The 15,551-nt window shown below is 51.9% G+C and overlaps 1 protein-coding gene across 1 annotated transcript in view; it reads left to right on the forward strand.

Annotated features, from left to right (window-relative positions):
• USP36 (ubiquitin specific peptidase 36) overlaps positions 1–15,551 on the forward strand; it is a 97,849-nt gene that overhangs the window by 17,683 nt on the left and 64,615 nt on the right. The window contains exons 6-7 of the mRNA XM_073588073.1: positions 45–112; positions 194–264. Coding sequence (XP_073444174.1) covers positions 45–112; positions 194–264 — 139 coding nt within the window. The remainder of the gene's footprint in view (positions 1–44; positions 113–193; positions 265–15,551) is intronic.

Consider the following 15,551-nt stretch of genomic DNA (forward strand, 5'->3'; position numbering starts at 1 on the left):
CTTTTGAAAAAAAGATTGGTCGCATAAATTATTGTCCTTCCTAGGCTGGATCGCCAAAGTCAAGCAACTACTTTAGTTCATCAGATATTTGGAGGCTACCTACGCTCTAGAGGTGAGTGAGAAAATAGGTGTCTTACAAAATACTTTGAAAAAGATGCAATGTACTTAAACTTTTTTTTTCTATCTCTTTTAGTAAAATGTTCAGTTTGTAAGAGCGTTTCTGACACATTTGACCCATATTTGGATATTGCACTGGAGATACGGGTAACTTTTAACTTTTTATCTGTATTTTGTTCTTATGGCCACCAAAGCTGTTGCCTTTTTTTTCTTTGTAGAATTAGAGGTAGCGTGCACTCTTGTCTCAATTGCGAGGTGCAGGTGTAATGGACCAGTAGGTCCTAATAGTCATGTAATCTAATTCACCGCACACTCATATAGATTTCATGCAAATTAGTGTCAATTTTATTATATAAAAATATGTGGGAGCAAAACAAGAATATATAGCAGAAGCGATATAAATACTTTGACGTTTCGACTATGCCAGAGCCTTTATCACTTTATCGCTTAATCCAGAGCTGGATCATAGATAAGGTGCAAAAAGGAGGATAGAACTCCCCGAAATGCCCAAGAAAAGCGGTTAATGTTGCTGCGCTGTCATTGAAATGGGTGAGTCACTAATGCTGCTAAGAGTCTGGTGATGTGCCGGTATAAGGCGGCGCTCCCGTGCCTGGCTGCAATGGCGACTTGTCATTTTTTTCTTTGTAAGCATACTTTGTTTAAAGATGCTCTAAGGTTCCACTGACACTGCCACAAATCTTAAAAGCTCTGTAGATAAAACTGGAATCTAAGAGAAGAATATTGTCACATGAGAGATTCTCCACTTAATGGGAATCTGTCACCCTTTTTTTCGACTATAGATAAGCCCCCGATGTAACCTGAAAGATAAAAAAAAAAAAAACAAGTTAGATTATACTCACCCGGGGGTGTCGCGGTCCGGCGCCTCCCATCTTCATACGATGCTGTCCTCGTCTTTTCTTCCTGTTGTGGCTCCTGCGCAGGTGCACTGCTCTGCCCTGTTGAGGGCAGAGCAGAGTCCTGCAGTGCGCAGGCGCCAGGAGAGGTGAGTGAGGTCTGGCGCCTGCGCACTGCAGTACTCTGCAGTATCCATCAGACAACACCATCAACACCTCGGATCAGCAAGTTAATTTTGGTCGCCCTGCTGCATTTGCAATTCTAGAGGATTTTGCAGATTATTTTGTGTCCTCTCAGGGAGCCGTCTCCAGGCAGCAGGCAGCCATTGCATCAAATGATTATTAAGAGCCAAAGTGTGGATTGTGGCGGCTTATTTCCCTGCATGTTTTGAAAAACACACAAGGAAATCTGTTTTTACCATCTGGAAATTTGGTGGGTTTTTTCTTTTTTTGCTACAGACATTTTCTCCTTCCTCTCATTGGGGGACACAGGTACTGTGGGTGTATTCTACCGCCATCTGGAGGCTGACACTAGGCAAACACAAGGTTAGCTCCTCCCCCGCCGTATACACCCTCGCCCTGAATGCGGGCGGAAAGTTTTTTGCTTAGTGTCTATAGAGGCACACGTCTGGTCCTTTTTCTCCAGACTTTTTTTGTCCATGAAGATTAGACAGGGGCAACGGATCCTATTGAAAGGGTCCAATTTCCCCAAACCATCAACGGGCGAGCATATGTCGAGTATCGTCTCCACGTATCCTTTCCCGCACCGTGGGACAAATCTGGGCAATTTCCCCAGAATTTTTTATTTTAGTTTGTTTTTTTATTTTCTTTATTTTTTCTAAGATGATGAGACCTGGGCAACGGATCATATTGAAAGGGTCCGATTTCCCCAAACCAACAGCGGGCGAGCACGTGCGAGTGTCCCTCCACGTATCCTTTCCCGCGACGTGGGACATGAATCATGGACCTAGCCCTGACCACCCCTAGGTAGAGAAACCATGGGCTATTCAGAGGCACAAGTTGGTCCGAGCGGCCCCCACTGCTCCACCAACACAAGACTAAGGTGCTGCAAGGAGGGTCCCTCTCCTCGGCTGAAGCTGGACGGAGTTAGGGTGCCTGCACCGTCCAGGATCCCCACACCACCCCCCGCTCCCTGGTTTGTTGTTTGCCCTGAAGGGCCTACCTGGAGTGAAGTGGACAGCCACATTTAAGATACGGGCGTGCGGGGGGCTCCTGGGCAGCGGCAGGCAGCGGTGTGCGTCTCCCTAAGGACCTCCTCGTGTCCATAGTAGGAAGAGTAGCTGTGTTTTTTTTGCCGTCATCACCGCCGCGGCGCGGCACTGTCACCATCACGGCGCCGCGGGCTGTGGAGAAAAATTGAGCCCCCGGCTTTTGGTCAGTGTTAGGCCGCGGGTGGTGGAGAAAATTTGAGCCCCCGGCTTTTGGCCGGTGTTAGGCCGCGGCGGAAGTACCGCCCTCGGCGCGCGGCGTCACTTCCGGCGGCCCGCACTGAAGCCGGGGCCTGGATTTATCCGGCGCCCGCCCAGGCTTCAAGTAGGCCGCGACCAGGAAAGAGGTCGGTTTGCCCCACGGAGGTGCAGGAGGTCGGGCGCACAGTCGGGGGACGCAGGTCGGGTGAGTGTCGCTGCGGAGGCTGCTAAAACAGCAAGGGGGTCTCCCCTCCCCCACCCCTCCCTCGCATTGAGGCAGAAGAAAAAAAGATTTTATTTTTTTGGCTATATAAAACGCCTGGCAGGCACAATATGGCCGGGAAAGTGAAGATGCACATTTTTCTCTACGCTGCATGCACTTCTTCTGATGCCCCGTTTCCACGAGCGCAGAGCGTCAAAGTGTGCGAGGCCTGCGACTCCGAACGCGCCCAGGAGCCCCCCTCGGCGACTGAATCCAGAGAGCCGGGGCCTGGATTTATCCGGCGCCCGCCCAGGCTTCAAGTAGGCCGCGACCAGGAAAGAGGTCGGTTTGCCCCACGGAGGTGCAGGAGGTCGGGCGCACAGTCGGGGGACGCAGGTCGGGTGAGTGTCGCTGCGGAGGCTGCTAAAACAGCAAGGGGGGTCTCCCCTCCCCCACCCCTCCCTCGCATTGAGGCAGAAGAAAAAAAGATTTTATTTTTTTGGCTATATAAAACGCCTGGCAGGCACAATATGGCCGGGAAAGTGAAGATGCACATTTTTCTCTACGCTGCATGCACTTCTTCTGATGCCCCGTTTCCACGAGCGCAGAGCGTCAAAGTGTGCGAGGCCTGCGACTCCGAACGCGCCCAGGAGCCCCCCTCGGCGACTGAATCCAGAGAGCCAAATCCTCCGGAATGGGCGCTATCATTGTCCCAGTCTATGGCCTCACTTACAAATGCGATCGAGTCCCTTCACGCCCCAAAGGAAGGCAAGGATAGTGGCTCGCTTATCTGAGAAGGGTCCTCCACCTCACAGGAACCTTCGGCCTGCAGGGGCCGTTCCCATGCCAGACAGAGGCGAAGGAAACAAACCCGTACGAGGTGTCCTGGCCTATCCGGTGCCTCGGCATCGGGGAGTTCAGCATCACGCTACCCTTCACCAGCGAGCGGGAGCGGGCAGAGTTTAGATCGTGACTCAGACGAGCCACTTGATCTGGATACCCCGGGATGAGGGGAGACAGTGGACAGCCTCAATGAAGCTGTCAATCCAAACCATGGGGATTGAAGATGATGCTACCTTGGCCGCGAGCCATAAGGTAGCCTTTAAGCGGGCCAAGCACCCGCATAGAGTATTTGGCACTCACCCAAAATTTGAGGCTATAGTGCAGCGCCACAGAGAACGCCCAGACAAGCGCTTCTCGGTCCAGAAGTCTATTGAGGCAAGATACCCATTTGCCCCGGAACTCTGTAAGAAATGGGCGGAATCCCCAGTGGTAGACCCGCCAGTGTCACGCCTGGCCTCGAAGTCCTTGTTGTCGGTGCCTAGTGGCTCGTCCATTAAGGAACCCACGGATCGGCTCATAGAGGGCTTGGCGCGATCAGTTTTTGAGGCATCAGGTTCGGCGCTCGCCCCTTCGTTCGCGGCGACGTGGGTAGCCAAGGCCATGATGTCATGATCAGAGTCTTTGAATAACGCCTTGCAGGATAGAGGCCTACCTGCGGAGGTGTCTGAGGTCGCAAGTCAGATTGCTATGGCTGGAGACTACTTAATTAATGCTTCTTTGGATGCGGCTAATTGTGCGGCATTTGCAGCCGCTAACGCGGTAGCCGTTAGGAGAGCCCTCTGGTTGAGAACTTGGCGAGCCGATTCAATTTCCAAGAAGTCCTTGACTTCCTTGCCCTATCAGGGAGGCCGCCTGTTCGAGGAGAAGTTGGATCGGCTCATCTGCGATTCGCCAGGTCCCGACACGTTTTCGAGCCTTCCGCAACACCGGATGGATGGCAGCAGCCAGTTCGGCCGGCCCACCTCGCTCCAACCAGGATATGGAGCGACAGGTCTCACATAGACCCATTCCGGTGGGAAGGATGCGCGCTCGCCAGCTCAGGTCGAGAGGAGCCAGGGCCCAGAGACCCTCAGCCAAATGACTCGGAGCCCTTAGTAGGCGACAGCAGCAGGGTGGGCGGCCGCCTGCTCTTGTTTCGCCATATCTGGGCCGAGGTAGCACACGACTTATGGGTGGTGGAACTGGTGACTTCAGGGTAGAAAATAGAGTTCATCAGGTACCCTCCAACACGGTTTTTCCTCTCCCGACTTCCCAAGGTGGAGCCCCGGGCGAAAGCGCTGCTAGGGGCCATCAATTCACTCCAAAACAACGGAGTCATTGTTCCCGTACCAGAGCACGAAAAAGCTCAGGGTTTTTATTCCAGTCTGTTCGCGGTCCCCAAAACGGACGGGACGGTCAAACTGGTTTTGGACCTGAAGTGCCTAAACAGGTTCTTCAGAGTCAAACATTTCAGGATGCCATCTCTCCGTTCTATCAGCCATGGAGCAGGGAGAGTACTTAGCCTCGATCGACATCCAGGATGCCTACCTGCACGTTCCCATTTTTCCTCCGCATCAAAAGTTTCTTCGGTTCGCCATCAATGGTCGACACTTTCAATTCGCAGCACTCCCATTCGGGATAGCCACCGCACCCAGAGTGTTCACAAAGGTAATGGCAGTCGTGATGGTCGTCTTACACTCGCGGGGCATAGTCGTCTTGCCATACTTAGACGACCTCTTGGTGAAGGGTCCCTCATTTCGGGCGTGCAAGGAGAATGTTAGCATTACACTGGATACACTCTCCCGCTTAGGTTGGTTGGTCAACAGGAAGAAATCATCTCTGGTCCCAGCTCGGAGGATTGCTTTTCTAGGAATGGTCTTCGATACCTCCCAGGGGTTGGTAATTCTCCCTCAAAACAAAGCCCTAGCGCTCCGACAAGGAGTCCAGAAGCTCCAGCAGCCGGTCCCTCACACCATTCGGTTTGGGATGAGGATACTAGGGAAGATGGTGGCAGCAATGGAAGCAATTCCATTTGCTCAATTTCATCTTTGACCCCTATAGCACGCTCTCTTGTCAGCATGGGACAAGAACCCGTTCACTCTCGATCAGCAGTGCCGGCTATCCTCTCAGGTCAGGCAATCACTAGAGTGGTGGACGACCAGATCCTCCCTTCTTCAGGGAAAACCGTTTCCCCCCAGACCACTGTCTAGTGGTCACGACCGAAGCCAGTCTCCTCGGCTGCGGAGCAGTTTTTCGCCACCACACGGCCCAGGGCCGGTGGTCGCAACAGGAAGCTCGTCTCCCGATCAACTTGTTGGAAATACGAGCAATCTGGCAGGCACTGCAGCATTTCCAGCACCTCCTAGCAGGACGGCCCATTCGGGTACAGTCAGACAACGCCATGGCGGTGGCTTATGTAAATCAAGGGGGCACGCGCAGCAGGGCAGCCATGCGTGAGATTGCACATGTGCTTCATTTGGCCGAGAAGAACCAGTCGGTAATTTCGGCAGTCTACATCCCAGGCATAGAAAATTGGGCAGCGGACTTCCTCAGTCGACAAGAGGTCGTGGCTCGGGAATGGGCCCTGCACCCTGAGGTCTTCCAGCAAATTTGCCAACGGTGGGGAACACCAGATGTGGATCTGATGGCATCCAGGATGAACGCCAAGGTGCCTGTGTTCGTCGCTCGGTCACGAGACCCACGAGCGTTCGGGGTGGATGCTTTGGTCCTACCATGGAACCAGTTTCGCCTTCCATACCTGTTTCCCCCATTGCCATTGCTTCCGAGGGTTGTCAGGAAGATCAAAGCAGAGGGGGTCCCAGCAATTCTGCTGGCCCCGACGGGCGTGGTACGCAGGTCTTGTGCGGCTGCTCACCGACGTGCCATGGCGACTGCCAGAGCGCCCAGATCCACTGCACCAGGGACCGATCTTCCACCCAAACTCAGGGGCCCTGTGTTTGACGGCATGGCCCTTGAATCTTGGATTCTAACTCAAGCAGGTTTTGAGCGTAAAGTGGTCGCTACAGTGGTTAGCGCCAGGAAACAGACCTCGGCGAGAATTTACCACCACACCTGGAAAGTTTTCTTCACTTGGAGTCGAGAGCGGGTCGTTCGCCCCAGACATTCTCTATTCCCAACATCTTGGCCTTTCTTCAATCAGGCCTAGACTCGGGGCGTTGTCCGTCCTTTTCCAACGAAAGATTGCTACTAATATGCAGGTAAAGACTTTCATCCAGGGAGTCTCTCATCTAGTACCTCCCTATAAGGCGCCGATGGGCACCTGGGACCTTAACCTGTTCCTGAGTGTTCTGCAGGAAGCGCCTTTTGAGCCGCTACAGCATATTTCCTTATCGTTCTTCTCTTGGAAGGTGGTATTCTTGGTAGCCATTACCTCTGTTAGGCGAGTCTCGGAGTTGGCGGCTCTGTCTTGCCGAGCACCTTTTCTCGCTTTCCACAAGGATAAGGTGGTGCTTAGACCAGCTCCCCCCCCCCCCCACCGAAGGTGGTGTCCTCTTTTCACATCAATGAGGATATTGTCTTGCCTTCGTTCTGTCCGGCACCGGTGCATCGCGTGGAGAAAGCTCTTCACACCTAAGACCTGGTGAGAGCACTCAGGAGGTACGTGTCGCGGACGGCACCTTTTCGCCAGACGGATACGCTGTTCGTGCTCCCTGAGGGGCGCAGGAGGGGACTTGCTGCCTCAAAAGCGACCGTAGCCAGATGGATCCGTTTAACTATTCAGGAGGCCTATCGCATTAGAGGTGCGGCAGTTCCATCAGGGATCAAAGGGCACTCTACTCGGGCAATGGGCGCCTCTTGGGCGCTTCGGCATCAGGCCTCGGCGGAACAGGTATGCAAGGCAGAGACCTGGTCCAGCCTGCACACATTTACTAATCCATACTAAGGCTTCGGCGGATGCGAGCCTGGGTAGATTCTCCAAGCAGCAGTGGCGCACCTTTGAACGAAGAGGTGCATGCAGCTTGGATCGGTGAGTCAATCTCCCACCCAGGGACTGCTTTAGGACGTCCCACAGTACCTGTGTCCCCCAATGAGACGAAGGAGAAACATGGATTTTTGTGAGTACTCACCGTAAAATCCTTTTCTCCGAGACGCTCATTGGGGGACACAGCACCCACCCTGTTAGCCAAGTTGGCTCTCGTTTATTTAATTATATGTTCTTTTGTGAATGTCAGGGTGGTCCTTCGCCAGACATAATTTCTGCATTAAGGCTGATTGTTATTCTCCTACTGCTTTTGCACTAAACTGGTTTCCGCCCGCATTCAGGGCGAGGGTGTATATGGCAGGGGAGGAGCTAACCTTGTGGTGTTTGCCTAGTGTCAGCCTCCAGATGGCGGTAGCATACACTCGCAGTACCTGTGTCTCCCAATGAGCGTCTCGGAGAAAAGGATTTTACGGTGAGTACTCACAAAAATCCATGTTTTTGCTTCCAGCCTGTAGGCAGCTACGTCCTTACAGACTTGGAAACTGATGTCACTCAGTTCACATGTCACTAATCCAATTTGATCTACTCTGCAATTATCGGTTCTGATCTAGTGTGGCACACTGAAACTAGAGTACTATTTAAGTCTGTCTGCTACACAAGATCTGAACTAACGGCTGGACTTACTGATCCTAATCAAAAAACCTCACAAAGTTAGTTTGCTAAATTTTATTTAACAATATATACTGTGTGTGTGTGTGTGTGTGTATGTATTTTTTTTTTTTAGAAAATTGTACAGAAATATTTTGGAAATACCAAAAAACAAACATTTCCTACATGGCCTTAAAAAGAATTTGGCATTTGTAATAAAAACAGGTCATGTTCCAAATTCACATGTTAAGAAAGTTGGGGATGTCGTGGTCAAGCATCCCTGTCAGGGAATGCTCAGAAGACTGAGGAGTGCTATAAAGACTAGATGCGCCCTGAAACTGCAATGTGCCCCCGGAAGACTGTGGCAGATTTGCACTTGCCTGATTCTGCATAAAAGAATCGCGTACTCTACGCTTCGTTGACTGCTTAACCCTTTTACCCCCAAGGGTGGTTTGCACGTTCATGACCGGGCCAATTTTTACAAATCTGACCACTGTCCCTTTGAGGTAATAACTCTGAAACGCTTACATGGATCCCGGTGATTCTGACGTTGTTTTCTCGTGACATATTGTACTTCATGTTAGTGGTAATATTTCATTGATATAACTTGCATTTATTTGTGAAAAAAACGGAAATTTGGCGAAAATTCTGAAAATTTCGCAATTTTCCAACTTTGAATTTTTATGCCCTTAAATCACAGAGATACGGCACACACAAAACGTAATAAATAACATTTCCCATGTTTACTTTACATCAGCACAATTTTGGAACAAACATTATTTTTTTTTTTTTTTTTGTTAGGAAGTTATAAGGGTTAAAAGCTGACCAGCGACTTCTCATTTTTGCAACACCATTTTATTTTTACGGACCACATCACATTTGAAGTCACTTTGAGGGGTCTATATGATAGAAAAGACCCAAAAGTGATACCATTCTAAAAACTGCACCTCTCAAGGTACTCAAAACCACATTCAAGAAGTTTATTAACCCTTCAGGTGCGTCACAAGAATTTTTTGAGGATGGCTATAAGGTGCAATGATACACTGCGCTGCTGTAGGTATAATCCAAGGAGCTTTATTGGTGCCTACGTGTTTCCTGAGCTGTCCCAGCTCACTTCATCAGGGCATCTGATGCCCTGATGAAGTGAGCTGGGACAGCTCGGGAAACGCGTAGGCATCAATAAAGCTCCTTGGATTATACCTACAGCAGCGCAGTGTATCATTGCACCTCATAGCCATCCTCAATTACAACTCCTTGGACCCTGTGCAGACTGCAGAATCTGTTTCATGGGTTTCTAGGTGTTGTGACCGAAGTTTCACAACCCTATCAGGTGAGTCTGTGCCTCACCATTACAATTGTGGTTTAAAGGTTTTACACAGTGGATGCGCCCTATTTTGTTTCTTTTATTTACAAGAATTTTTTGAATGTTTAAAAAAAAGAACATTTTTTTTTTACAAAATAACTTCAGGTCCCATTTTTTTATGTTACCAAGGGTAACAGGAGATATTGGATGCAAAAGTTATTGTGCAATTTGTCCTGAGTCCGCTGATACCTGATATGTGGGGGGGAACCACTGTTTCGACGCATGGCAGAGCTCAGAAGGGAAGGAGCGCCATTTGACTTTTCAATGCAAAATTGGCTAGAATTCAGATCGGACGCCATGTCTCGTTTGGAAAGCACCTGATGTGCCAAAACAGTGGAAAACCCCCCACAAATGACACCATTTTGGAAACTAGACCTCCCCCAAGGAACTTATCTAGATGTGTGGTGAGAACTTTGAACCTCCCAGGGCTTCACAGAAGTTTATAACGCCCGGGCGTGAAAATAAAAAAATCATATTTTTTCCACAAACATGATCTTTTAGTCAATTTTTTTATTTTGCCAAGGGAAACAGGAGAAACTGGACCCCAAAAGTTGTTGTCCAATTTGTCCTGAGTACGCTGATACCCCATATGTGGGAGAAAACTACTGTATGGGCACACGTCGGGGCTAGGAAGGGACGTAGTGACGTTTTGGAATGCAGACTTTGATTGAATGGTCTGCGGGCGTCATGTTACATTTACAGAGCTCCTGATGTACCTAAACTGTGGAAAACCCCCACAAGTGACCCCATTTTGGAAACTAGACCCCCCCAAGGAACTTATCTAGATGAGTGGTGAGCACCTTGAACCCCCAAGTGCTTCATAGAAGTTTATAACGCAGAGCCGTGAAAATAATAAATCATTTTTACTCTGTCGCCTCATTGGGGGACACAGAACCATGGGTGTTATGCTGCTGTCCACTAGGAGGCGACACTATGCATAATCTGAAAAAGATTAACTTTGGCTCCTCCTCTGCAGTATACACCCCTGGACGGCGTCAGCCTTCTCCAGTTTTTGCTTAGTGTCGCAAGAAGGCACACCTTTTTTCTTCCGTTTTTTTCCTTTTTTCGTCCGGAAATACAGATGAAGAAAAGTGGGTCTCCAGCGAGACTCCCGGCATGGCTCCCTCCTCGGTCCCTCATTAGGGGTACCCGGTTGAGGTGGCTATTCCCCATGTCGCTCCCTCCCCAGTCCCTCGGGTCCTGGTTCGAGGTCGAGACCCCCCTCCTTCCCCAACCCCTTTGGGGTCTGGGTTGAGGTTGAGGCGAGGATGAAGACCCCCTGACGGTGACAGACGCACCCTCCCTAATTCCCCGCAGGGGGCATTAGGTTGAGACGCCTCAGGTAGGGTCGGAGAACAGGCAGCATTCCGCAGCTTCCAGCGACCCCAGACCAGCTGAGGGATTCTGTTGGGGCCGGGGGAGGGTGCGGACTGGATGGCACAGCAGAGACAGGGCATTTCTGCGTCCCTGTCTCTGCAGCAGCAGCGGCTCCATAGCGCTCCAGGGGCCCCCCATACAGAAACCGCTACCCCCACCGCTATCCAGTCGACCATTCTGGGGGGGTCTGGTACAAATCTGCCCCCCCCCCCCCCCCGCACTACCGCGCCGCTCTGGAGCCCTCCTGGGCATCAGGCCTCTACTTTAGACCGCACACCGGTGGGGTAAGCTCACAGCTGGTTTCTCATTACTCAGCTGTGAATCTATACTTCCTATAAGGCTCTCTGTGGGTTCCCTCTGCGTAGCCACCCCTGTTCGATCCCTAATAGCCAGCCTCTGTGCACTATGCCGGGCTCAAGGAAGAGAACCAGGCAGGAATGTTTCTATGCATTCTGCACAGCCTGCAAAGCCACGCTCCCTAGTGGCAGCACGTATCCGCACTGCCGGGACTGCATCCAGAACTCTGGGTCAGAACCCCAGGGAGTCCCTACTGACGCTTCAGTGTCACAGGCCACGCCGGAATGGGCAACTCAGATGTCTCAGTCTATGACACAGTCCATAGACAACCTAACTGCCACATTGCTGCAAGCTCTGCAGAGTCGGGCTCCGGCTATGGACGTTACACAGCAAACGGACAGCTTGTCTCAGGAACATGCTGCTTCCGACTCTCACAGACGTAAGCGGACCCACAGGTCTCGATCACCTGAGTCGCCCTATAGCACAAGGTCGTCCCCCTCCAGGGAGAGACAGCGTCATTCCAGGTCTCCTAGGCAGTCCCCTGCCACAGACAGACCGAGTGCAATTTACCACAGAGATCCCCCACCACTGAAGACCCCCGCCCCAGGTCGCCCTCCAGGGATCACCTTAGCGAGGCACAGGATTCGGAGGGCATCTGTGACTCCGACTCAGATAACGAAACGGAGAGGTCCGTGGTACCTTCTCCCCCTAGCAATACAGCGCTAGTTGAGGACATAATCTCTGCCATTCATCGGGTGCTAAAAATTCCAGAGTCGGCCCGGAAGACCCAGAACATAGGATTTGCTTCGAAAGTGTTCAGAAACCACCTAAGGTCTTCCCTAATCACCATGAGTTTGAGAAAATACTTACCAAACAGTTTGCGCAGCCTGAGAAAAAATTCGCTAATCGCAAATATTTGGAAGCGAAGTACCCCTTCCCACAGAAAGACACCAAACAATGGACAGATCCACCTGAAGTGGACCCTCCGGTTTCTAGGCTAGCAGCGCAGACTTTACTCTCTGCCAGATAGCTCAACCCTCAGGGACGCAGCAGACCGGCAAGTAGAACGCATGGCTCGTTCTATTTTCGAAGCGGCAGGCGCCTCTCTGGGCCCTGCGTTTGCTTCAGTTTGGGCGGCCAAGGCCATCCTGGCTTGGGCCAAAAAACTACAGGAGGGTCTTCAAGCTTCAAATCCTGAGCTCTCGGACCAAGCGGTCCAGATAGCAGTGGTAGCAGACTACATGATTCATGCAGCCCTGGATTCCGCAAGAGGTGTAGCGGGAATAGCATCAAACGCCATCACGATCCGACGCATCTTCTGGCTGCGAGAATGGAAAGCGGATGCGGCCTCAAAGAAGTCCCTCACGCGACTTCCGTATTTTACTGGAAGACTTTTCGGCGAAAAGTTGGACACCATGATAGCCAATGCCGCTGGGGGTAAGAGTACCTCTCTCCCTCAACTAAAACCGAAACGCACGTTTAAACGAAGAAACCAGACGCGATTCCGATCCTTTTGGAATTCCTCGGGCTGGTCCGTTTCGCGCCCAGCACAAAACCGTAACCGCTCTCCACGCAGGGACAACCCACGGACGCAGCAGCGACCGGACAGGTCTTGGCAGTCGAAAGCAGGCCAAACCAAACCCAAGGGAGGAAAACCTCAGAACTTCGCTTCATCATGACTCGCGAACTCCAGAAGACACCCCACCAGTAGGCGGCCGACTTTTACTCTTCCAGCAAGTCTGGCTGCCTATTACAGAAGACAGGTGGGTCAGGGAAATAGTGTCTTCCGGATACAAGATAGAGTTCACTTCCGCTCCACCGAACCGGTTCTTCCTTTCTATTCCTCCAACACCACCAGACAAGGCTCGTGCTTTCCACCAAGCGGTTTCCTCTCTCCTTCAATCAGGAGTTGTGGTGCCGGTTCCCGCGAACGAGAGATTCCGAGGGTTCTACTCAAATTTGTTCGTAGTCCCCAAGAAATGAGGCAGCGTCCGACCCATACTGGACCTAAAACAGCTCAACAATTACGTACGGGTCCATCATTTCCGCATGGAGTCCCTCCGGTCCATCATTGCATCCATGGAGCAGGGAGAATACCTCACCTCCATAGACATACAGGATGCGTATCTGCACATACCAATTGCTCCCGCCCACCAAAGGTTTCTCAGCTTCGCGGTCAACCAAAACCACTACCAGTTTGTCGCCCTTCCGTTCGGACTCGCCACGGCTCCAAGAACGTTCACCAAAGTCATGGCGGCCACCATGGACGTTCTGCACTCGAGGCATTCTAGTCGTCCCGTACCTGGACGACCTCCTCATCAAGTCTCCCACTTTCAAAGACTGCGAGGTCAGTGTCTCAATCACAATAGACACACTGAGTCGCCTGGGATGGCTAGTCAACCTACAGAAATCGTCGACTATCCCAACTCGGACTTTAACATTCCTGGGAATGGTATTCGACACCTCCAGGGGCCTGGTGCTCCTTCCCAAGGACAAGACACTGGCCATCCGTCTGGGAGTTCGCACACTCCTTCGCAGTCCTCCTCGATCTCTCCCGTTTGCCATGAGAGTCCTCGGCCGGATGGCAGCAGCAATAGAGGCAGTGCCATTTGCCCAGTTTCACCTCAGGGTCCTTCAACTAGCCATACTCAGATCTTGGGACAGGAACCCCTTCTCCCTCGACAGGGAGTTCAGGTTGACGTCATCAACCAGGAGGTCCCTGCATTGGTGGTTCAAACCAACCTCGCTTACACGAGGGAAGCCCTTCCTCTCAGGACAATGGAAGATCCTGAGTACCGATGCAAGCCTGACAGGCTGGGGGGGCGGTGCACCTACATCACAGGGCACAGGGCAAGTGGTCACCGAGGGAAGTGACATTGCCCATCAATGTTCTGGAAATCAGGGCCATCCTCTTGGCACTGAGAGCCTTTCATCACTTGCTTGCAGCCTCGCACATACGGATACAGTCGGACAATGCCACGGCTGTGGCATACGTGAACCACCAAGGCGGGACCCACAGCGCCCAAGCGATGAGAGAAGTGGCGCATATCCTCTGCTGGGCGGAAGACACGAGGTCGGTACTTTCTGCGGTCCACATTCCGGGTGTAGAAAACTGGGAAGCCGACTTCCTCAGCAGGCAAGGAATGGACGCGGGGGAGTGGTCTCTCCATCCCGAGATTTTTTTACCAGATCTGTCAATGCTGGGGAACCCCGGAGGTGGACCTAATGGCATCCCATCTCAATACCAAGGTCCCCAATTTCATGGCCAGGACACACGACCCACGGTCGCTCGGAGCGGATGCCCTGGTCCAGGACTGGTCCCAGTTCCGACTCCTGTACATTTTTCCACCCCTCCCCCTAATCTCCAGGGTCGTGAGGAAGATCAAGCAAGAGGGAGTTCCGACCATCCTCATCGCGCCAGACTGGCCCAGACGTACATGGTACGCCGACATCGTCCAACTTACAGCAGACGCCCCCTGGCGTCTACCCGACCGTCACAACCTTCTGTCTCAAGGTCCGTTCTTCCACCAGAATTCAGGGGCTCTCAATTTGACGGCATGGCCCTTGAAACCTGGATTCTAACCCAGGCAGGTTTTTCACCGGCAGTCATTGCAACTATGATCAGGGCAAGGAAGCCTGCCTCCGCCAAGCTCTATTATCGTACCTGGAGAGCTTTCTTTTCTTGGTGCGAATCTCATGGACAAGTCCCACTCCCTTATTCCCTCCCGAAGGTACTAGGTTTTCTTCAATCGGGGCCTAGACGCCAAGCTATCCTTAAGTTCGCTTAAGAGTCAGGTGTCGGCGCTTTCAGTCCTTTTTCAAAAGCGCATTGCTATTAAACCGCAAGTAAGGACTTTCATCCAGGGAGTTTCCCGATTGGTTCCTCCCTACAAACGTCCGCTGGATACGTGGGACCTCAATCTGGTCCTGACAGCATTGCAAGCTCCACCCTTCGAACCTCTTAGAGGAGTTCCACTCTCCATTCTGTCTCAGAAAGTGGTTTTTCTAGTGGCGATCACCTCGTTACGCAGAGTGTCGGAATTGTCAGCACTTTCCTGCAGACGGCCTTTCCTAGCCTTTCACCAGGACAAGGTGGTTCTTCGCGCGGTACCATCCTTCCTTCCGAAGGTTGTGTCCAACTTTCACCTCAATGAGGAGATTTCACTGCCATCCCTTTGCCCGGTTCCGGTTCATAGAGTGGAGAAGGCTCTGCATACGCTTGACCTCGTCAGAGCATTGCGGATTTACGTGTCCAGGACTGCACCTTTCCGGAAATCTGATTCCCTCTTCATTCTTCCGGAAGGTAGTCGCAAGGGGCTGCCGGCTTCCAAGGCTACTCTTGCCAGGTGGATCAAGTCCACCATACATGAGGCCTACCGACTTAACAGTTCCCCTCTTCCGGCCGGTATCACGGCACACTCTACACGGGCAGTAGGGGCCTCCTGGGCCATTCGGCATCAGGCTTCGGCACAACAAGTGTGTAAGGCGGCCACTTGGA

The sequence above is a fragment of the Dendrobates tinctorius genome, unplaced genomic scaffold (assembly GCF_039654945.1).
Source record: "Dendrobates tinctorius isolate UK_male_01 unplaced genomic scaffold, ASM3965494v1 ptg000103l, whole genome shotgun sequence".
NCBI classification, from domain to species: domain Eukaryota; kingdom Metazoa; phylum Chordata; class Amphibia; order Anura; family Dendrobatidae; genus Dendrobates; species Dendrobates tinctorius.